Source organism: Bubalus kerabau, chromosome 3 (assembly GCF_029407905.1).
Source record: "Bubalus kerabau isolate K-KA32 ecotype Philippines breed swamp buffalo chromosome 3, PCC_UOA_SB_1v2, whole genome shotgun sequence".
NCBI classification, from domain to species: Eukaryota; Metazoa; Chordata; class Mammalia; order Artiodactyla; family Bovidae; genus Bubalus; species Bubalus kerabau.
Genome location: NC_073626.1, coordinates 34,375,016 through 34,396,534, shown reverse-complemented (window position 1 = coordinate 34,396,534; position 21,519 = coordinate 34,375,016). Strand labels below are relative to the sequence as shown.

Below are 21,519 nucleotides of genomic sequence, written 5' to 3'. Positions count from 1 at the left end.
CCCAGAAAGCAAGAAAGCAAGTCAAAGACCTCCCAGAGGGGAGAGGAGACCTCAGAGGAGGCGGAGAAGGAGGAAGAAATGAGTACCCCAAGGACCTGCAGACTGTCACCAAGAAATGGCCAACAGCGAGGACAGCAGACAGTGGAAAGCCTGATAAAGACTCCCTGTGTGTCCTGATTGTCAGACCTGCAAACCTGGGAAATGTATACCCCAGGGGTATCCCAAAGTCCTGAGGCTGGAGCTGCTGCTGGGCCAAGGGTTTGGGGAAACCAGCCAGCCAGCTGCTGGATGAGCAGAAATTGGCTGAGTTTTCAGCAGGGGCACAGTTTCCAGTGGTCCCCTGAGGCTGCAAAGGGTGTCTCACCCTTGATTCTTCCATCACACCATCCTGAGGACCTACTATGCACTGGTGACAGTGAGGGGCAAGGCTGCCTCCTGGGCATCCACAACCCAGAGGACAAGACAGAGATGGGAGCACTCACTAGGTCTAGCACTGTTCTAGCACTTTCTATGAGTGACTGCAGAGATAACTGGGTTCCGTTCCAGGCCACCACAATAAAGCAAATATCACAGTAAATCAAGTCACAAATTTGGGTTCCCAGTGCACAGGCTGTATATTGTCACCCTGCTTATTTAACTTATATGCAGAGTACATTCTGAGAAATGCTGGGCTAGATGAAGCCCAAGCTGGAATCAAGATTGCCGTGAGAAATATCAATAACCTCAGATACACAGATGACACCACCCTTGTGACAGAAAGCGAAGAGGAACTAAAGAGCCTCTTGATGAAAGTGAAAGAGGAGAGTGAAAAAGCTGGCTTAAAACTCAACATTCAAAAAACTAAGATCACGGCATCCAGTCTCATCACTTCATGGCAAATAGATGGGGAAACAACAGAAACAGTGACAGACTTTTCTTGGGCTCCAAAATCACTGCAGCCATGAAATTAAAAGACACTTGCTCCTTGGAAGAAAAGCTATGACCAATCTAGACAGCATATTAAAAAGCAGAGACATTACTTTGCCAACAAAGGTCCATCTAGTCAAAGCTATGATTTTTCCAGTTGTCATGTACAAATGTGAGAGCTGGACCATAAAGAAAGCTGAGCTCCAAAGAATTGATGCTTTTGAACTGTGGTGTTGGATAAGACTCTTCAGAGTCCCTTGGACTGCAAGGAGATCAGTCAATCCTAAAGGAAATAAGGCTTGAATATTCACTGGAAGGACTGATGCTGAAGCTGAAACTCCAATACTTTGGCCACCTGATGCGAAGAACTGACTCATTGGAAAAGACCCTGATGATGGGAAGGATCAAAGGTAGGAGGAGAAGGGGATGACAGAGGATGAGATGGCTGGATGGCATCACCAACTCAATGGACATGAGTTTGAGTAAGGTCCAGGAGTTGATGATGCACAGGGAAGCCTGGCGTGCTGCAGTCCATGGGGTAGCAAAGAGTCGGACATGACTGAGTGACTGAACTGAGTGCACAGAAAACTTACATTTACATTGTAGTCTATTAAGTGTGCAATAGCAGTATTTCTAAAAAAAAATAATAAATCTACATACCTTAATTTAAAAATACTTTTTTGCTAAAAAATGTTAGGCATCATGTGAGCCTTCAACAAGTCATAATGTTTTTGCTAGTGGAAAGTTCAAAATACCAAAATATGACAGAGTCACAAAAGGAGTAAATGCTGTTGGAAAAATGGCCCCGGTAGACTTCCTTGACCAGAGCAAGGTTGCCACAAACTTTCAATTTGTAAAAAATGTAATATCTTCAAAGTTCAGTGAAATGAGATGGACCTGTCATTGAGTCCTCAGAGGAGCCCTATTCCAATTGATAGATGAGAAGCGTGAGGCCCATGGCCAGGATGTCCCTTGCCCCAGCTAACACAACCTGGACACAGTGGAGCTAAGGCAGGATGAAAAAAACCTTAGGATGCTATGGGAGCTTAAAGACAGGATATCTTGCCTCATTCAAACTTTTTACAGTTAGCTGAGAAAACTGACATGGAAAGGAGAGTAATTAGTCAAGGACCCCAAAATAGGCCAAAATGACTGATGTGGTAGTAGACCCTTTCCCCAGGGGTCATGGAGTTAAGCCAGGAACACCCCCTCGCCTGCTCTGAGGCATGCCAGTGGCCTAACCATGCCAAGAAGAATGTTACGGATTGAATGTCATCCCCCAAAAAGATATATTGAAGTCCTAATCCCCAATACCTCAGTATGTGGCTTTATGTGGAAATAGGGTCATTGCAGAAATAATTAGATAAGATGGGGTCGTGCTGGAAAAGGATGGGTCCGTAATTCAGTACAACTGGTGTCTTTATAAGAACAGGAGAGAGGCACAGTGAAGGCCACGTGAAGTCAGATGCACAGGGTGAATGCCATGTCAGTGGCTTCTGGAATCAAGGAGGCTTTCAAGATAAAAGAGATCCCGTTGGGGTGTCAGGGACAGCCTCTACCTGGCAGTCTTGGACGGAAAAAGAGGGACTCAAACTTATCCTGAGATGATGCAGTGAGGGCAGCCAGCCTGGAGGTGGCCCCCAGGGTGGGAGTGCTGGGTCTCCTGTCCCCGCAGGGAGATGGCCCTTGGACTGGTGGGTGGAGACCAGGCAGATAGAAAGGGGCCATTAGTACCAGCACCAGCCTGTGGGGGACAAGTGGGAAGGAGGCAGCTGTTAAAAATGTGCCACTGACTTAGGAATCCCAGGGGATTCTGGGAGAGTTCTGCGGGGGAGGGGTCCTCTACAAACCCCCCACCCCCAGAACCTTCAACTGTCAAGCACCATGCAAGCTACCAGCATGCTGTACTCTCCAGGTAGGCGCTGATGGGGTCTGTCCCACTCGTGTACCTGGCAGACGAGGGCCTCCCCTGCCCCAGGAAGGGGCTGTGTGTCCTTGGGGGTGACTACTCCATCAGACTGGATGCTCCCCAGGCTCAGGAGTTGCGCCTCTTCCTCAGCCAGTCTGGGAAAGAACAGGCCACGGATGGTCAGACCCTCAGGAGAACAGCTTCCTTGTCTCCGCCGAGTTGGGGAGAAGAGAGGGACCAGCCACACTGCTGTCAGAGCCGCCTGGGGAACGGGCTCGTGTGAGGAGAGCCCCCTTGGCCGTGGCCGTTAGGGAAATAAAAGGCACCCTAGACCCAGTCTCCAGGCTTCTTGGGAAGTGTAGGCCAAGGGGAGACCCAAGCCCAGTTTAGACAACATCTTCATTTACTTAATTTACTCTCTGCTCTGAGAATTAAGGTGGTGTCCCTAAATCTTCAGTCTTTCCCAGCACTGGGGTCCCTTCCCGAAATTGAAGGCAAAGGGAGAAGGGAGCGGCAAAGATGGTTAGACAGCATCACTGACTCAATGGACATGAATCTGAGCAAACTCAGGGAGATAGTGAAGGTCAGAGGAGCCTGGACATGACCTAGCCCCTAAATCTACAAGTCCCCAGTCTGATGGGAGAAACAAGACAAGCACCCAGGACAAAAATCATCCTATCTCTTCACGCCTTGCTTTCACATATTGCTCTGGCCATCTGCCTCTCCTTCCCCCAGCCAACCTTGTCTGTCTGTCTGTCTCTCTGAGCTTGCCCTTGCCTGGGCCTGAGACATTTGGGGTATAACTGTGGTGGAATGTGCATGTGTGTGTGCGTGCGTGCGGGTGTGTGTGTGTGTGTGTGTGTGCGTGTGTGCGTGTGTGAGTCCTCCCTGCCAGCCCAGCTGCTGCGTCAGGCACGCAGACCAGGACAGTGAGCGATGACCTCTCGGCTGGGTGATGAGCCCGAGGGAAGGCTCCAGGGAGATTAAGAAAACTCATCACCTTGGTTTCCTCTCTGATGTTCTCCAGTTTTCTGGGACACCAGCACCTTCTGTGGTCCTCCCAGAACCCCCCCATCCCAAAAGCTCAGCACACCCACTTTTGGGCACCCACTTGCCCCCACTTTAAGGGCAGCCGGGCAGAGGCCTCGGGGCAGCCCCGTTGGAGGAAGGGCGCAGAGGCTTCCCTCACTGCATGGGGCTCTAGGCCTTTCACTTAACCCAGGTTTCTCAGCCTCCACCCTCCTGATGTTTGGGGACAGGATAATGTTTTGTCGTAAGACCTGTCCTGTGCAGTGTGGCATGTTTAGCAGCATCCCTGGCCTTTACCCACTGGACGCCAGCAACCCCTGCCCCTGCTCCCCAGTTAAGGCAGCCGAAGCATCTCCTGACAGTGCCCCCGGGGAGAAGAGCTGAGTTACCTTCTCTGGGGGCCCTGGGTTCCACCCACCCAAGTCAGGAACAGCCTCTCCTCCCAGCGACGGCAACACTGGGTGAGGACCGGCCTGGCGGTGAAACGAGCACAAATTCTGGGTTCGTCCTTCCTCTCAGGACCCTCTTCATCTCTGGGCAAAAGAAAAAACACATCCTCCTCCTACACATATACTCCACAGATACACACATGACTCTTTACACACAGAGACACACACACGACACAGACACACAGACACTGCATAGACACACAGACACACTCGACATAGACATACACACACACATTCTCCATGGAGACAGACACACACACACACACACATGTGCTCCACAGATACACGCATACTCCACATACACAGACACACCACGTAAACACAAACGTACATTTTCCACACACACACACAATACTCCACAGATGCACACACACACACACACACACACACACACACACACACCCCTTTCTTCTCTTTCCCCTAGTCAGAGAGAGGGAGAGGGAGCTTCCCGATCATTCCTAAGAGAAGCCCAGAGGGCTTAGGTTGGAAGAGAAAGGGCTGGAGGGGAAAGGGGTGAAGGGAATAAGTCCCAGATTCTCACCCCCCCCACCTACTCTCTCCCCTGCCCCCTACTCTGGTCTTCCACAACCGGAAACCCCCCAACCTTGGTGTCGGACACTAGGGCAGTCCCAACTTTGCACAGGCCTGTCTGGGGGTGGCCTCACTGAGCGGGTGGCATTGAGCCAGAACTTTTCCCAGTGGACAGATGTGAGCATGGGGTCAGGAATGATTCCAAGCAGAGGCACCGAGGCAGCCTGTGCTCCAAGGTGCTGGGCTGGTCGGGGGCAGCCTGGGTGGTTTTGTCAGGCTACTAAGTGGAGAGAACAGGGGTCATTCTTGGACCCAGGGAAGTCCCAGGAGACACTGATGAGGGACTGAAGAATGGGTTTGCTTGCTTGGGGTGGTAAGTTAGGGGGCATCAGGTAAGTTCAGCCACAAATGGCCTGTGACCTCCCTAGTTGACGAGGATGGGGAGGTGGTGCTGGGTCCCCAGGCCTTCCGGCCGAAGAGACATGCCTCCCTCCAGGGCAGTGTGGCGCGAAGGTCACGAGCCTAGCCTGGTCTCTGCGGTCAGACTGAATCCACCTCAACCCTGAGTCTGTGACCTTGCACCAACCCCCAACCTTGGCGCTGCGGCTTCCTGTTCTGGTAACTGTGGGTAATGCACGGCCCTCTCTTGGGCCTGGTGTGTCCCGCAGAGCAGCCGCTCAGGCCCGTCAGCTCAGCTGCTCTGACTCTTCTTGACCAGCTCGAGGAAGGAAGCACAGCTGAGCCCCCGGCTCCTGCCTCTGAGGAGCGCAGCAGCCCTTCGGGGGCCCAATCCGGTCTCCCCTCTAGACAGCCCAGGACCCTCGCCCCTCTCTGCAGCTGCCCCCTTCTTTTCCTCACTCTGGGTTCCTCCCTCACCCCAGGCCCCACTGGGATCTGTTTAACACAGACCACATCCTTCCAGCCTCCCCGCTAAGTGCTTCCTTATTTCAGAAACAGCTGAGAATATGGGGAGATGGGAGGACCGTCCCTGGGTGCCCGGTGGGTAGGACTGCAGATTCAGAATGGGTCTCGCGCTGTGGTCTCAGGTCCTCTTGCCCCTCCTCCGTGCTCTGCCCTGGGGTTCACTGTTGGTGGCAGAAGGGAGTCCGTCCACGGTTAGGGAAGCCTCAGGAAGCGGGTAAGAGCCTGCAGTCCCTGTGCAGGAGGATGGGTCCTGGGTCTCCCCACTGCCGCTGACCCAGGGTCTGTCAGCTGGCCTGACTTTTCCTCTCAGAGACTCAGCCGTGGGGCCATTCCCTAACTGACTCTCACCCCTGAGATGCTCCTTTCCTTCTGCCCTCCATCCCTTGACTCTCCGTTATTTCCCCTCTCCCCAAAAGGCAGTGTCTGTTTGCACAGTCTGGAGATCATTAAAAAAAAAAAACAGACAGCTCTATTGAACTGTGATTCACACACCGTATAATTTACCCATTTAAAGTGTAGGAGTCAGTGGCTTTCAGTACATTCACAGAGTTTTGCAACCATCGCCACAATCAATTTCAGAACCTTCTCATTCTCCCCCTAAAGAAATCCCATACCCTGTAGCCATCAATTTCCAACCCCACAACCCCCTAAGCCCTAGGCAACCATGATTATATTTCCTGTGTCTATATGAATTGGCCCATTTGGAGCACTTTGCATAATTGGAATCATATCATATGTAGTCCTTTGTGACCGCTCTCTTCACTTAGCCAAGTGTTTTTAAGGTTCATCTCAGTGCTTCATTTCTTTTCATCGTCCACGTATTCCTCATTTTGCTTGTCCATTCATCAGCTGATGGACATTTGGGTTTCCGCCCCCCCCCACACGTTTTGGCTATTGTGACTAATCCTGCTGCTATAAACATTTGTGTACAGGTTTTTGTATGGACAGATGTTTTTAAATTTTATTTACTTATTTATTTTTGGCTGCGCTGAGTATTGCTGCACGCAGGCTTTCCCTAGTTGTGATGAGTGGGGCAGGGCTCTAGTTTCAGCGCACAGGCTTCTCACCGCAGTGGATTCTCTTGTTGCGGAGCGTGGGCTCGCTAGCCGTGCCGCACAGGCTTAGTTGCCCCGACTCACGTGGAGTCTTCCAGAACCAGGGATTGAACTCATGTCCTCTGCGTTGGCAGGTGATTCTCAACCACGGGACCACCAGGGAAGTCCTGGACGTATTTACATACTTTCATCTCCCTTGGGTATATATACCTAGAGGTGAAATTTCTGGATCATGTGGTAACTCTGCGTTTAACTGAGGAGCTGCCAGACTATTTTCCGAAGTGGCTGCACCCTTTCACATCCCCACCAGGAGTGTCTGAGAACGCCAATTTCCCCACATCCTCACCAACACGTCTCATTACCAATCTTTTGGATGAGAGCTGTCCTAGCAGGCTTCCCTGATAGCTGAGATGGTAAAGAATCTGCCTGCAATGTGGGAAACCTGGGTTCGATCCCAGGGTCGGAAAGATCCCCTGGAGAAGGGAATGGGAACCCACTCCAGTATTTTTGCCTATAGAATCCCATGGACAGAGGAGCCTGGCAGTTTATAGTCCATGGAGTTGCAAAGAGTCAGACATGACTGAGCGACTAACACTTAACTTTCAGTGGGTGTGAACCGACCTTGACTTGCATTTGTCTGGTGAATGGTACCGAACATTTTTCATGTGATTATTGGTCATTTGTATATCTTCTTCAGAGAGATTCCGATTCAGATCCTTGGTCCATTTTTTTTTCTCCCAAGGTTTACTGAGGGCATGGGGGTCTACAGGGAAGCCCAGTACTTGTGGGGAAGGCCTGCTGTCGGTCTGGAGGGCAGCGGCCTGGCAGGAAGCTGGAGAGAGGGGTCTCCAAAACCTGGGTTTACTTGAAAGTGTGGCTCTCGGCTCCACCATGCCCAAAACCTTTGGGTCTGAGCATGGCCGCATAGCAGGGCCTGCCTTCATGTTCCACCTGATCCCCGCCCCAAGGTAGGCGTCTTCCCACATCTCTCACGCTTCAGGCAAGGCCAATGCCAGTCCTTCCCCAGGGATGTCACCCGTTTAGCAAAGTACACCTCCTTGTTGCACACAGGGCACCTGGGCACGGTGGCGCCGGATTCGGGGCAGGCGACTGGGCCGGAGCAGGTTGGAGCGCTGGACTCCTTTGTCCATTTTTAATGGGTTATTTGTCCTTTGATTGTTAAGCAGAGACCGTTTTTGACAGAGGGATTGCGGCCCGCATAAGCCAGAACCGACTCAGGGCCAAGGGCGTGGGCCAGCACCACAACGCCCAGAACTACAACAACCAGAGCTTTGAGGAACTGCGAGCACTCTGCCTACGGAGGGGAGAGCTGTTCGAGGACCCCTTTTTCCCTGCAGAACCCACTTCACTAGGCTTCAAGGAACTGGCACCCAACTCCAAACACGTGCAGAACATCAGCTGGCAGCGGCCCAGTGTGGGCACCGGGAGGGGAGGCGTGGACTCCCGGGGGATGGGACGTGTAGTGATGCCCCAGTCGCTTGCATAATTTCCAATCCCTCACCGCCCTCTCTTGGCTCTGCCCTGGATTCCACCTCCATTCGGGTTCAGGATGGTTCTGGAAGTGCTTAAGTAAAACCTCTCAGATGACCCTGGGAAGGTCACTCACTGAGTTTTGCCGTCACAGCTTACACCTACGCCAGCCTCCCCCCTCCACCCCATCTCCCCCATCCACGTTTCCCCTAGAATCCAAGAGGCAGGCAGCATTCCCCGAGGAGGTAGGAGGGAGGTTAAGAGGGGATGGCTTGGGCTCTCTGAAACCTTTCTCCCTTCTCTGCAGCAAATCACAAGCAATCCTCAATTCATCGTGAATGGGGTCAGCCCAACCGACATCTGCCAGGGCGTGCTCGGTGAGTGGGGAGCGGGAAAGCCTGCGGTGTCTTCTGGAGCTGGGGAACTGGGACCCCAAGGCTCAGACAGCTCTTCTGTTTCCCTGCTCCTCCCCTAAGCCAGATGCCACCCCCTCCTGCTGCCATCTGGGTCTGGGAATAAGCAGGGTGCTATATTCGTTATCGGGCTTTCCAGGTGGCTCAGCAGTAAAGAACCTGCCTGCAGAAGACCCAAGTTCAATCCCAGGTTGGGAAAAATCCCCTGGAGAAGGAAATGGCAACCCACTCCAGTTTTCTTGCCTGGGAAATTCCATGGACAGAGGAGCCTGGTAGGCTACAGACCATGGGGTCACAGAGTCCAGCACGACTTAGCGACTGAACAGCAACATATTAGTTATTAATTGCTCCAAGACTCAGTGACTTAAAGCAACAACAAACATCTATCATCTCACAGTTTCTCCGGGGCAGGAATTAGGAAGCAATAGAGCTGGGTGGGTCTGGCTCAGGGTCTCTCATGAGGTTTCACGGGAGCTGGAGGGTCCCCTTCAGAGATGGCACGCTCACGTGGCAGAAGGCCTCGGGTCCTTGCCATGTAGCTTCTCTGTAGGACACTCGAGCGTCCCCACATGGTAGCTGGCATCCCCCAGAGTGAGTGGCCTGAGACAGAACAAGGAGGAGGCTAGACTGACTTCGCCAGCTGGTCTCAGGAGAAACAGGCGGTGACCTCCCCAGGTTCTGCTGTTAAAAGCAAACGAACCTGCAGGGACTTCCCTGGTGGTCCAGTGGTTAAGACTCTGTGCTTCTCCTGCAGAGGGGCATGGGTTCAATCCCTGGTCCAGAAACTAAGATCTCACATGCCACTCAGCCAGGAAAAAAAAAAAGCATGCATGCGTGCAATCCAACTCCCATGGAAGGGAAGGGGAACTAGCCTTCTGCTCTTGGAGGGAGGGCTGTAGAAGGACTTGTGGACACATTTTAAAGTCCCTGCAGGTGCTCCGACTTCCTCAGTCTAAGGTATTAGGTGAAGGAGAGCTGCTCTCACGTGGGCTCCCACCACCGGTTCCCATCCTCCGCTTGGACTCTGGGGCACACACAGGGGAATGCGCAGTCCTGCTGTCTTTCCAGGAGACTGCTGGCTGCTGGCCGCCATTGGCTCCCTCACCGCGTACCCCAAACTGCTGTCCCGTGTGGTGCCCAAGGGGCAGAGCTTCAAGAAGAACTATGCTGGCATCTTCCATTTTCAGGTGAAGGACGATTAGAAAGCCAGAGTTGATTTATGTTTGAGGCGTGTGCATGTGTGTGTGGAGGCTGTGTGAGAGACAATTAGTACATGCTTTGAAGCTTACCTTTCCCCTTTTCTTTTGGAAAAAAAAAAAATGATATCTATCAGGGTAGATTTTTGCCTAATTATTAGAGAAATATCCTCTCACTAAAGAAATTGTGTAAGCTAAGCTTTTAAAGCCCCAAAAGAAAATAGTTGTATTGGTTTGTGATTCTCCCCCTCTATCTCTTTCTCCTGCTTCTCGCTGTGTCGTGTCTCTCCTTCTCTCAGTAGAAACACACATATATGTATCAATATACTCATGTATATGCATGTGTTTGTCTGTCAACATCTATGACATGGGAGTTTCGCATAATTTTTGTAATCTACTCTTTAAATTATGCAACATGTGGACAAATTCCTCGGGTCATAAAAAAATATTTCTGAAAGTCATAAGACTTTTTCCGAATCACAAGACCTCAGAAATAAAAGACCAGCCAAGGTCCAAAGGCAGGTGGATCCCTCTGGAAGCCACGGCAGAACCTGACTAGAGGCTGGAGGGCTTGTCAGATCTTTCAAGCTTTTCTTGAGGTGGGTGGGCTCTCTGTCACTGGTGTGTCATTGAATTGGCCACCAGGGGGCACTCGTGTAACAGTCCTCTTGCACGGAGAGGGGAGTGGGTGTGTGTGTGTGCACACGCGCGCGCGCACTCACGTTTGGAAGGGGGCCTGGGGCAGACAGATGCCCACACCCCGCTGACACCCACCTTGCTACCCCCAGATCTGGCAGTTTGGGGAGTGGATGGACGTAGTGGTGGATGACCGGCTGCCCACAAAGAATGGCAAGCTGGTGTTTGTGCACTCAGCGGAGCGCACTGAGTTCTGGAGTGCCCTGCTGGAGAAGGCATACGCCAAGTGAGTGCCTAGCCAAGCGACTGGCCTGGCCTCCAAGCCTGCCCTGACCGTTGGCAGTGACGGAAGCACCTGGAATCAGGGGAAGAGGCAGGGGGACCGCGGGGCATCCCTCACTTCCCTCCCCGCCCCCTCTGAGGTCCAAGCTTACAACCAGCCCACCTCCCAGACAGAGCCCAAACAGTGCTTTCTCTGTGCCTGCAGGCTGAACGGATCGTATGAAGCTCTGTCGGGGGGCAACACGGTGGAGGGCTTTGAGGACTTCACAGGGGGCGTGACGCAGAGCTTCCAACTCCAGAATCCCCCTAGGAACCTGCAGAGGATTCTTAGGAAGGCTGTGGAGCGATCTTCCCTCATGGGCTGCTCCATCGAGGTAAACCACGCTTGGTCTCGCTTCGGGGCATTTGCACCTGGTGTTGCTTACACCTAGAAAGTTCTTTCTCCAGATACCTGCATAACTAGCCCCTTCTCATTCACATTTCCACTCCAGTGCCCCTCCGTCAGGCTAGTCTTCCCTGTCTTAGCTGTTCCTACTCCTGTTTTCCTCTCTACTTTGTTTTGATTTTTTTCCCCAACATTTATCACAGTCAGAAACTGTCATACTTGTTAATGTGTATATTCATGACGAAACTTCTCCAGACAGTTTCCATATTCCACGAAGGCATGTCCAACTCCTTGCGACCCCATGCACTGTAGCCCGCCAGGCTCCTCTGTCCATGGGATTTCCCAGGCATGAACACTGGAGTGGATACTGGAGTGGGGGATCAAACCCAGGTCTTCTGCCCTGCAGGGAGATTCTTTCCCATCTGAGCCACCAGGGAATCCCTTCCATGAAGGCAGTGACCTTATTTGTCTCTTTGACTGCTGATCCTGGGACTTCAGGTGGTACTTGGCATACAATAGATTCCCAACACGTATTTGTTCAAATAAACAAATAAACCCAGAGTGCCACTGTGAGGCTTCCCTGATGGCTCAGCCTTAAAGAATCTGCCTGCAAGGCAGGAGACGCAAAAGACTTGGTTCAATCCCTGGGTGGGGAAGATCCCCTGGAGGAGGAAATGACAACCCATTCCAGTATCCTTGCCGGGACAGAGGAGCCTGGCAGGCTACACTCCAAAGTGTCACAAAGAGTCAGACATGACTGAGTGACTGAGCACAAGAGTGTCACTATAAGACCCAGCAGTTGCATTCTTGGGCATTTATCCCAGAGAAATGAAAACTTAGGTCAGTCAGTTCAGTCGCTCAGTCGTGTCCGACTCTTTGCGACCCCATGAATCGCAGCACGCCAGGCCTCCCTGTCCATCACCAACTCCCGGAGTTCACCCAGACTCAACGTCCATCGAGTCAGTGATGCCATCCAGCCATCTCATCCTCTGGTGTCCCCTTCTCCCTCTGCCCCCAATCCCTCCCAGCATCAGAGTCTTTTCCAATGAGTCAACTCTTCGCATGAGGTGGCCAAAGTACAGGAGTTTGAGCTTTAGCATCATTCCTTCCAAAGAAATCCCAGGGCTGATCTCCTTTAGAATGGACTGGTTGGATCTCCTTGCAGTCCAAGGGACTCTCAAGAGTCTTCTCCAACACCACAGTTCAAAAGCATCAATTCTTCGGTGCTCAGCCTTCTTTACAGTCCAACTCTCACATCCATACATGACCACAGGAAAAATGAAAACTTAGATCCACACAAAAGCCTGTGCCCAAATGTTTAAAGCAGGTCTATTTGTAATAACCAGAACCTGGAAACGACTTAGATGTCTTTCAACGGGTGAACAGTTGAACAGACTGCAGTGAACGCATTTAGGGGCTGCTGCCGCTAAGTCACTTCAGTTGTGTCCGACTCTGTGCGACCCCGTGCAACCCCATAGACGGCAGCCCACCAGGCTCCCCCGTCCCTGAGATTCTCCAGGCAAGAACACTGGAGTGGGTTGCCATTTCCTTCTCCAATGCATGAAAGTGAAAGTGAAGTCGCTCAGTCGTGTCCAACTCTTAGCGACCCCATGGACTGCAGCCTACCAGGCTCCTCCATCCATGGGATTTTCCAGGCAAGAGTACTGGAGTGGGGTGCCATTGCCTTCTCCATGCTACTCAGCAATAAAAAGACATGAACTGTTGCCAGACACAACAACTTGGATGAGTCTCAAGGAAATTCTGCTGAATGAAAAAAGCCAATCCCCAAAGGTTCCATACTGTACGATTGCTTATATGACAGTGTTGAAATGACAAAATTATTTTTTTTAATCTATTTTTTTTTGGCTGTGCTGGGTCTCCATTGCTGTGCAAGTTACTCTCTAGTTGCAGCAAGCAGGGGCTACTCTCTAGTCCTCACTTCGGCTTTTCCTTGTTGTAGATAGGGCTCCCAGGCTTCAGTAGCTGCAGCTCTAGAGCACAGGTTTCATAGTTGTGGCTGTGGGTTTAGTTCCCCCAAGGCATTTGGGATTTTCCCAGATTGGGGATGGGACCGTGTCTCCTGCATTGGCAGATGGATTCTTTACCACTGAGCCACTTAGGGAAGGCCTTGAAATGACAAAATTCTTGAAAAATGGAGAACAGATTAGGAGTTGTCAGAGTTTAGGGAAGACGGCCATAAGAGGTGATTGTTGGCTATATCAGGGCAACAATGGGATGTTAGCAGTGATGGAAATGTTTGGTTTTGTGACAGTGGTGGAGGATACAGAGCACAATCATATAATAACAATGCATAAAACATACACAAGTGAATACTAGTAAAAGAGGAGGCATCTGTATTAGATCAACAGATTGTGTCAAAATATTCATTCTGGTTTTTATACCGTGCTATAGGGACTTCCACGCTTCCACTGCAGGGGACACAGGTTCAATCCCTGCTGGGGAACTAATATCCTGTATGCTGTATGGCATAGCTAAAAAAATGAAACAGAACAAAAACCCTTGATATCATGCTATAGCTTTTTTTTTTTTTTAGCAGTTTTAAAAAACTAATTACTTATTTTTATTTGGACAGCACTGGGTCTTCACTGCGGTGTGTGGGCTTAGTCGCCCCACAGTATGTGGGGTCTCAGTTCCACAACCAGGGTTTGAACCCTGGTCCCGGGCAGTGGAAGGTGGGTTTTTAACCACCAGACCACCAGGGAAGTCCCTGAGCTATAGTTTTGGAAGATGTTACTGATGTAGATCCTATACACAGGATCTCTCTGTATCATTTCTTAAAATCGCTTGTGAGTCTGCAAGCATTTGAAAAGGCAAAGCTTAATTAAAAAAAAAAAAGTGTACCCAGATCTAAATAAGAAGAAAGTCCTAAAAAGAGGGGATAATATATACACGTCTAGCTGATTCACTTCACCGTACCTCTGAAACGAACACGACATTTATTGTAAAGCAACTCTTCTCCAATAAAAATAAGTTTTAAAACAGGGAGTTCAGAGAGTTGTCACCTGTCTTCAGGTGTCCCCGTCCCCCTGACCAGCTCCTGAGTTCCTCTCAAGCCCTCTGTGTTCTGCAGGTCACCCACGAACATGAGCTGGAGTCCTTGACGCAGGGTATGCTGGTGAGAGGACATGCTTACTCAGTGACCGGCCTCCAGGACGTGAGTCTGACCCCTGCAACCCCACCCAGAGGGGTGCGAGAAGGAGGACTTCTTTGACCCTACGCCCCTGACCTCTGCCCACAACCCACCCAGGTCTCCTACCAAGGCAGGACAGAAACACTGATCCGAGTCCGGAATCCCTGGGGCCGGATTGAGTGGAATGGAGCCTGGAGTGACAAGTAGGTGGCTCGCCAGCACTCTGGGGGCAGAGGGGCAGAGCAACACCGCAGGCCCCACCCCCACGGAGCAAAGCCATGCCACCGAGAGATTCTCCATGTAACCAGGACTCTCAAGTAGCTCAGGGGTGAGGGGAGCCCTGAGGGAGGAACGAGCTCTGCTCCCCGACCTGTCTCTGCTCCAGCGCCAAGGAGTGGGAGGAGGTGACCCCAGATGTCCAGAGGCAGCTGCTGCACAGGAAGGAGGACGGGGAGTTCTGGTCAGTCCCATGCCCACCCCCTTCATCCTCCTGCCGCCCATCGCACCCGAGCCTTGGACGGGGAGGTTCTGGGGGGCCCGTGGTGTGGCTGAGCCAGTGATGGCTGTGTGCACCTCCCACCACAGGATGTCCTACCAAGATTTCCTTGGCAACTTCACCCTCCTGGAAATCTGCAACGTGATGCCCGACACGCTCTCCGGGGACTACAAGAGCTGTTGGCACGCCACCTTCTACGAGGGCAGCTGGCGGAGGGGCAGCACCGCAGGGGGCTGCCGGAGCTACCTGGGTGGGCTGGGCGGGGTGGGGGACGGAACTCGGGGCAGGGAGTGGGTGATAGGCCACTGACTGACTGCACAACCAGGCTCAGGGGCCCAGGGGCAAGCGCCATCAGGTGCCACTGGGCCCTGTGAGGAGGCGGGCGTGTGGCCTGGAAGCCCGTCCACCCCGGGAAGGGCAGGGCCATCCTGACCTGCTTCCTCCACAGACACATTCTGGACCAACCCCCAGTTTAAGATCTGTCTCCCCGAGGAGGATGACGACATAGAGGACGATGAAGCCGTCTGCACCTGCCTGGTGGCCCTGATGCAGAAGAACTGGAGGCGAACGAGGCCGCACGGAGCCCAGCTGGAGACCATCGGCTTCGTCATCTACTCGGTGGGTGCCCAGCTGGTCCCCTGGCCACTATTGCTCCCGCAGTGGCCTCACCCCCCAAACCACTGCCCACCCCACAGCCCCAGGACTAGGACACCCTCCCTTCAACCACCTCCACACCCCTAGCTCGCTCTTTCTTCTCCGCTCCCCACAATGTTGTGTTCGTTTCAGGTGTACAAAAAAGTGGATCAGTCGTATTTAGACATACCTACTCTCTTCCCACATAGGTCATTACATAGTATTGAGTGGAGTTCCCTGTGCTGAACAGGAGATCCTTATTGGTGGTGGTGTTTAGTTGCTAAGTTGTGTCTGACTCTTCAGCGACCCCATGGACTGTCCATGGGGTTTCCCAGGCAAGAGTACTGGCATGGGTTGCCATTTCCTTCTCCAGGGAAACTTCCCTGACCCAGGAATCCAACCTGTTACTCCTGCCTCGTCTCCGGCATTACTGGCAGGTTCTTTACCGCTGAGGCCCTGGGGAAGCCAGGTCCTTATTAGTTAGTTACCTATTGTAGTTACAGTAGTGTGTGTATATCGATCCCAATCTCCCAGTTTATCCCTACCCCCCCAACTCCCTGCCCTGGCTTTTTCTTTAGGGTGTGTTGAGCTTTTAAGGCAGGGCTGACAGTTTTCTTTCCAAATTTTTTACATTGAAAACTCTTAAGGAGGGACTTCCCTAGAGGTCCAGCGCGAGGGGCACCGGTTCTATTCCCAGTTGGGAACAAAGATCCCACATGCCACGAAGTGTAAACAAAAAGGAAAAAAAAAGAAAAGGAAAAAAACACTTAAGGAGCACTTCCTTTGTACCAGGCATTGTTCCAAGGACCTTTCAAATAGTAACGCCTTTAATAAAAAGGAAGGAGACCGGGAGCCAGGGGCAAGGTCATGTCCAAACTCATACCAGTTTCGACACACTCAGAAATTTCCCCACAGCTCCCAAACCTCCAGAGTCACCCCATCAAGAACATGGAGTCTGGCCAGGAAAAACCCCTGACAAGTGTTTCCCAAGCTGTGCCTTGCAAAATCCTAGAAACGCCCATTTGTCCTTTCACTTACATAGTCAACAGTATCCATGGAGCACCTTCTGTATGCTCAGTCATGAACAAAAGCAGACTTGAGCCTTGCCCTCCTCCTAGGCTGTGTGTCTCTCAGGTTAATAGACACACCCCAAGCCATTTCTAAGGTTAGATGCGACCCCTCCCGGAAAGGCTGCCTTCTCTACACCCACCCAGAGCTCCCCTGGGCCATTAGTACATTAAAGGTTCTGCAGGAACCTATATTTCTGCAGGAGAGCAATGTATTTATCTTGGTTTAAGTCACCTTTTTATAGAGCACCTTTTTAATGAGCACCTTTGTGCTCATTCCTGGGTTTCTATGAACTTCCTGGGAAAAATGAGCACTCCATGGAAAATGCTCTCCCCGTGTTTTTCCCCAGTTCTCCAACTGCTTAGCAGCGTAAGACTGGGTGAGTTAGTTCACCACCTCTGGGGGATTTCCTTTCCATCCTTAACCTGAAGTGATCAAATATCCTCTTTGCAAAACTCGGTATAAACCATACTTGGCTGTCCAAAGCAAAAGGAAAGGTTATTAAAGCTGGGACTTAACAGCTCTTAGATCCCATGCACCTCCCCACACTGGTGTCCCAGGGCCCTTATTAGCAGCCCCTCCCCCTGCTGAACACACACAGCCTGACTTCCATAGACCTGAGCCTCTTAGCCATCCTGGGGATCTGACCTCCCTCTTTCTTCCCTTCCCAGATCCCAAAGGAGGTACCGAAGACGAGGGGCTTGACATCCGGCAGACACCCACCCCATTCCCGGCTGCGTGTAGATGGGCCAGGGGTGGAATTCGGTGAAGGGTCTGGGGGCCACTGGGTCAGGATTCCAGCCCCCTTGGGCCCTGGGTGGGAGTCAGGGAAGGAAACCACCACTGGAGTTACCTGCCAGCCACAGCATCCCCCTAACCGTGCCCAGTGGGCCTCACTGTGGGGGTCCCTCTCTCCCTGCCCTCTCCCCGAGGACCCTGGACCCACCTGCAGGGCACGTACAGTTTCAGAACCTCCAGGATGTCCACTTGAAAAAGGACTTCTTCATCAAGTACCAAGACCTGGGTTTCTCGGAGATTTTCACCAACTCACGGGAGGTGAGCAGCCAGTTCCAGCTGCCCCCAGGGGAATACATCATCATCCCCTCCACCTTCGAGCCACACAAGGACGCTGACTTCCTGCTGCGGGTCTTCACCGAGAAGCACAGCGAGTCCTGGTGAGGGGCCCCACCTCACTGCTCCAAGGCCACCTGCCCCCCACCCCGAGCTGTAGGATGTCATGCTCAGGGATCAGTCATCCGGTAGGCCCCCCTCCCCGCCGCCACCGACACTCTGTCCCTAATTTACAGTCAAGGAAACTGAGGCACAAGGCTGGGAAGTCCAAGGTAGTAGCAGAGACAGAATTTGAACCCCAGTCGCATGGCACCCATTCCCTATTGCTTCAGATACACATGACCTCCCCACCTTCCCCCTAGAGTCCCTGTTTCCCTGAACCAACCCCTGCTAACTCCACGCCTTCATCCACTTCTGCCCAGGGAACTGGATGAAGCCAACTACGCTGAGCTTCTCCAAGAGGTGAGGGGAGGCCATGGGGTTGGGGGTTCGGGGCAGTATGTGTGGGTTGGGGTATGAAGGAATGCTCTGGACCGTGTCCCTCTCCCACCCCTTTCCCTCCAGGAGAACATCTCTGAGAGCGACATGGACCAGGACTTTGTACGTTTGTTTCACATAGTGGCCGGTGGAGAGGTGAGAGGCAGAGGTCTGGGGGTGCTGAAAGGAGGTGACTGGGGGCTGAAGGAGCCAGACGGAGAGTTTACGATCCCCTTCCTAGGGCAAGGAGATAGGCATGTATGAGCTACAGAAGCTGCTCAACAAGGTGGTCTCCAGATGTGAGTCTTCCGCCCGCTACAATCCTTCTCTTAATCACCCTTAATCACCCCTGCCCTCCTCCCCATCCCAGCAACACTCAGCCACCCCTCCCCTTCTTTCTGCCCCTCCCTCCCTCACAGTCAAAAACTTCAAAACCAAGGGCTTCAGCCTGGACGTGTGCCGCTGCATGATCAACCTCTTGGATGTATCTTCCCGTCCAGTGGACCGTCCTGCCCAGTGCTATCCTGCCCGAGCCCCCTACCCCTGAGCCTGGCCCCAAGGTGGCCACCTCTCTGGCCAGCCATGCCCTCCTTCTGGATGGGGATTAGGCTCTGGGGTGACAAAAGACGCCAGCTCTTCTGGCTGTCACCACAGATACCTACAGGGCCCTTTGGTCTTGGTCCCCATCTCAGTGAGCTGCTCTGCTTCCTAGTCCCCGGAACGTCCTCCCCACCCTCTCCCCTGATATCCTTGACTGCCTCTCCTCTCAGAAAGATGGCTCTGGCAAACTGGGGCTTCAGGAGTTTCAGGTCCTGTGGAGAAAAATCAAGAAATGGACGGTAAAGGGCATTGAGAGGGCAGTTTATGGGAGTGAGAGAGGTCCTTGGAGGAATGAGGACTAGGAGGTCTAACAAAGATGAAACTGTAACAGGAGCCCCTGACTAGACATGCGTGTGTACACACACACACACACACACATACACACACACACACACACACACACCCTGGGACAGAGTTGTTGACACGCTGCCACATGAAATAGTCAAAATGTTCCCGGGACTTTCCTGACAGTCTCAATGGTTGGGACTTCTTCCAATATGGGGGGTGTGGATTGGATCCCTGGTCAAGAAACTAAGATCCCTGCCCTGCAATGTGGCTAAAAAAAAAAAAATTCAATAACCAGCAGAGTCTAGGTATCAACTAACATAAAGGATACAGGCAGAGAGCCCTGAGCAAGGTGCCAGGAGCCAGCTCTGCGGTCACCAGGCGATAGGAATATGGGAGCTCAGGTGTAGGCCGGCGGGGGACGGGGCACGGGGGCTCCTGGGAACCTGGGTGGTGGTTGTGAAGCATTTCACCCCTTGTGAAGCATTGTGCCCTGCACACGGCCCTACCACAACTGCCTGTCCCTTCAGGACATCTTCCGAGAGTGTGACCAGGACCAGTCAGGCACCTTGAACTCCTATGAGATGCGCTTGGCAGTTGAGAAAGCAGGTGGGCTAGGGGTGGGGCAGGGTCTGGGGGCTTGGATGGGGGAGGCAGCGGCCAAAGGGGTGGACTCTCTTCTTCCACACCCCTCCCTCACCCAGGCATCAAACTGAACAACAAGGTCACGCAGGTGCTGGTGGCCAGGTATGCGAATGACAACTTGATCATGGAGTTTGACAGCTTCATCAGCTGTTTCCTGAGGCTGAAGGCCATGTTCAGTGAGTCAGCTGGGCACCTGCCCACACCCCACCCCGGGCCATTGGACCACCGGCCTTCTCCCGCATACCTTCGAGAGAAGCACTGCTCCAGAACCCTCCCCTCCACAGGGCGCAGACAATCTGGGTTCAAATCCCAGCCCCACCATTGCGGGCTCTGTTGCCTTGACCAAGTCTCTGTATCTCTCTGTGCCTGTAATGTAGATAATAGCGCTGCCTGCATAGGACCATGGTAGAGGTTAAATGAGATAGTATTTAGAGAGCACTCAGAACTGGCCGTGGTTCAGAGCAAGGCTCTAGGAAGGAGTCCTTATCATTAACTCCCTACTGGACTGGGGATGTAGCTGGAGAGAGGGATACCCTTTCTGACCTCTGCCCTAGTTGAGAATGGGTGACCACTGACTTACCTCCCAACCATCCTCCCTTTGCCTCCTCACTGAAACAGCGTACTTTCTAACCATGGACCCTAAGAACACTGGCCAGATTTCCCTGGACCTGAACCAGGTACATGGAAGGGCTCTCAGGCACCCCCACCCATGGCTCCGCTAACCCTTCCCTCTCTATGGACATCATGCCCCACCCCCCCCTCTTCCATCTTCTGATGTTCTTCTCACCCCACAGTGGCTGCAGATAACTATGTGGGGTTAGAGGCACTGCAGGATCCTGACTTCCTTCCACCACCTGCACCACCACCAGCCCCCCAGGGCTTCTGGCCTGGGGTCGGTGTACTCCCTGTGGCACTCAGCTCTGCAGCCTCTGCTGATGGAATGGACCCTGGATGCCAGGCTCACTCCATCAGCGGGCCTCCGGGCCCACCCTCCCGGGCCCACCTTCCCCACTCAAAATGCTTTTCTTTTACCCCAACCAGGCTTCCAGTGGCTGGATTTACTCCACAGTTTCCTCCCTCTCCAAGTATATTTCACTACAAGTGAAGTTACACTTTCCCCAGTGTCCCCAGCTGGGGAGGTGGTCCACGCTTTCCACTCTGCTCAGGCTCCCCTGTTTCACGGCCCCTTCCTCCTCCCCCTCACTGGGTGTGGGGGGCATTAATATAATGACCAACACATGCCACTGGCTTCTGTGTCTCTGTGTTTCTATGTCAGGAAGAGGCTGGCGGGGGTGTAAGTCGTTTCCTCAGCACCAAAAAGGAGGAACCCAGAGCTCTCCATTGGGGTGGTACCACACCCCTGTCCTGGGAGCGTTTCAGTTCAGTTCAGTCGCTCAGTCCTGTCCGACTCTTTGCGACCCCATGAATCGCAGCACGTCAGGCCTCCCTGTCCATCACCAACTCCCGGAGTTCACTGAGACTCACGTCCATCGAGTCAGTGATGCCATCCAGCCATCTCATCCTCTGTCGTCCGCTTCTCCTCCTGCCCCCAATCCCTCCCAGCATCAGAGTCTTTTCCAATGAGTCAACTCTTTGCATAAGGTGGCCAAAGTACCGGAGTTTCAGCTTTAGCATCATTTTGGAAATGCAATATTGTCACAGAGCTAGAGGGCACTGTTGGCATTTACGGGCAGTGCTGGGGATGCTAAAGGCAAGGAATGCCCCATCACAGCGTGGTACCTGGAGCAACATCCTAGGGGAGAGCTGAGCCGCCGGACACTGAGCCTCCCCTCCCATCTCCTCCCTCAGACTGGAATCTCCAAAGATGTCACTGCTGCTGTCTCAGAGTTCAAAAACCCTACAGGAGTCAGCCAGTCATAGAAATGC

General features: G+C 52.6%; 1 protein-coding gene and 1 pseudogene across 1 annotated transcript; one reads left to right on the top strand and one right to left on the bottom strand.

Moving 5' to 3' along the window:
- Positions 1–7,664: 7,664 nt before the first annotated feature.
- On the bottom strand, positions 7,665–7,914 carry LOC129647222 (cysteine-rich protein 1-like; annotated as a pseudogene).
- A 45-nt stretch (positions 7,915–7,959) lies between these two features.
- Positions 7,960–20,874, top strand: CAPN11 (calpain 11). Its single transcript, XM_055574410.1, has 22 exons — positions 7,960–7,970; positions 8,007–8,238; positions 8,602–8,671; positions 9,776–9,894; positions 10,692–10,825; positions 11,027–11,195; positions 14,298–14,381; positions 14,475–14,560; positions 14,743–14,817; positions 14,943–15,103; positions 15,302–15,471; positions 17,226–17,237; positions 17,518–17,729; positions 18,048–18,087; positions 18,190–18,258; positions 18,344–18,401; positions 18,522–18,586; positions 18,873–18,941; positions 19,518–19,596; positions 19,692–19,808; positions 20,251–20,309; positions 20,427–20,874. Exons 1-22 carry the CDS (start codon positions 7,960–7,962, stop codon positions 20,451–20,453), a joined length of 2,118 nt encoding a protein of 705 aa, XP_055430385.1. The 3' UTR covers positions 20,454–20,874.
- The last annotated feature ends 645 nt before the right edge of the window (positions 20,875–21,519 follow it).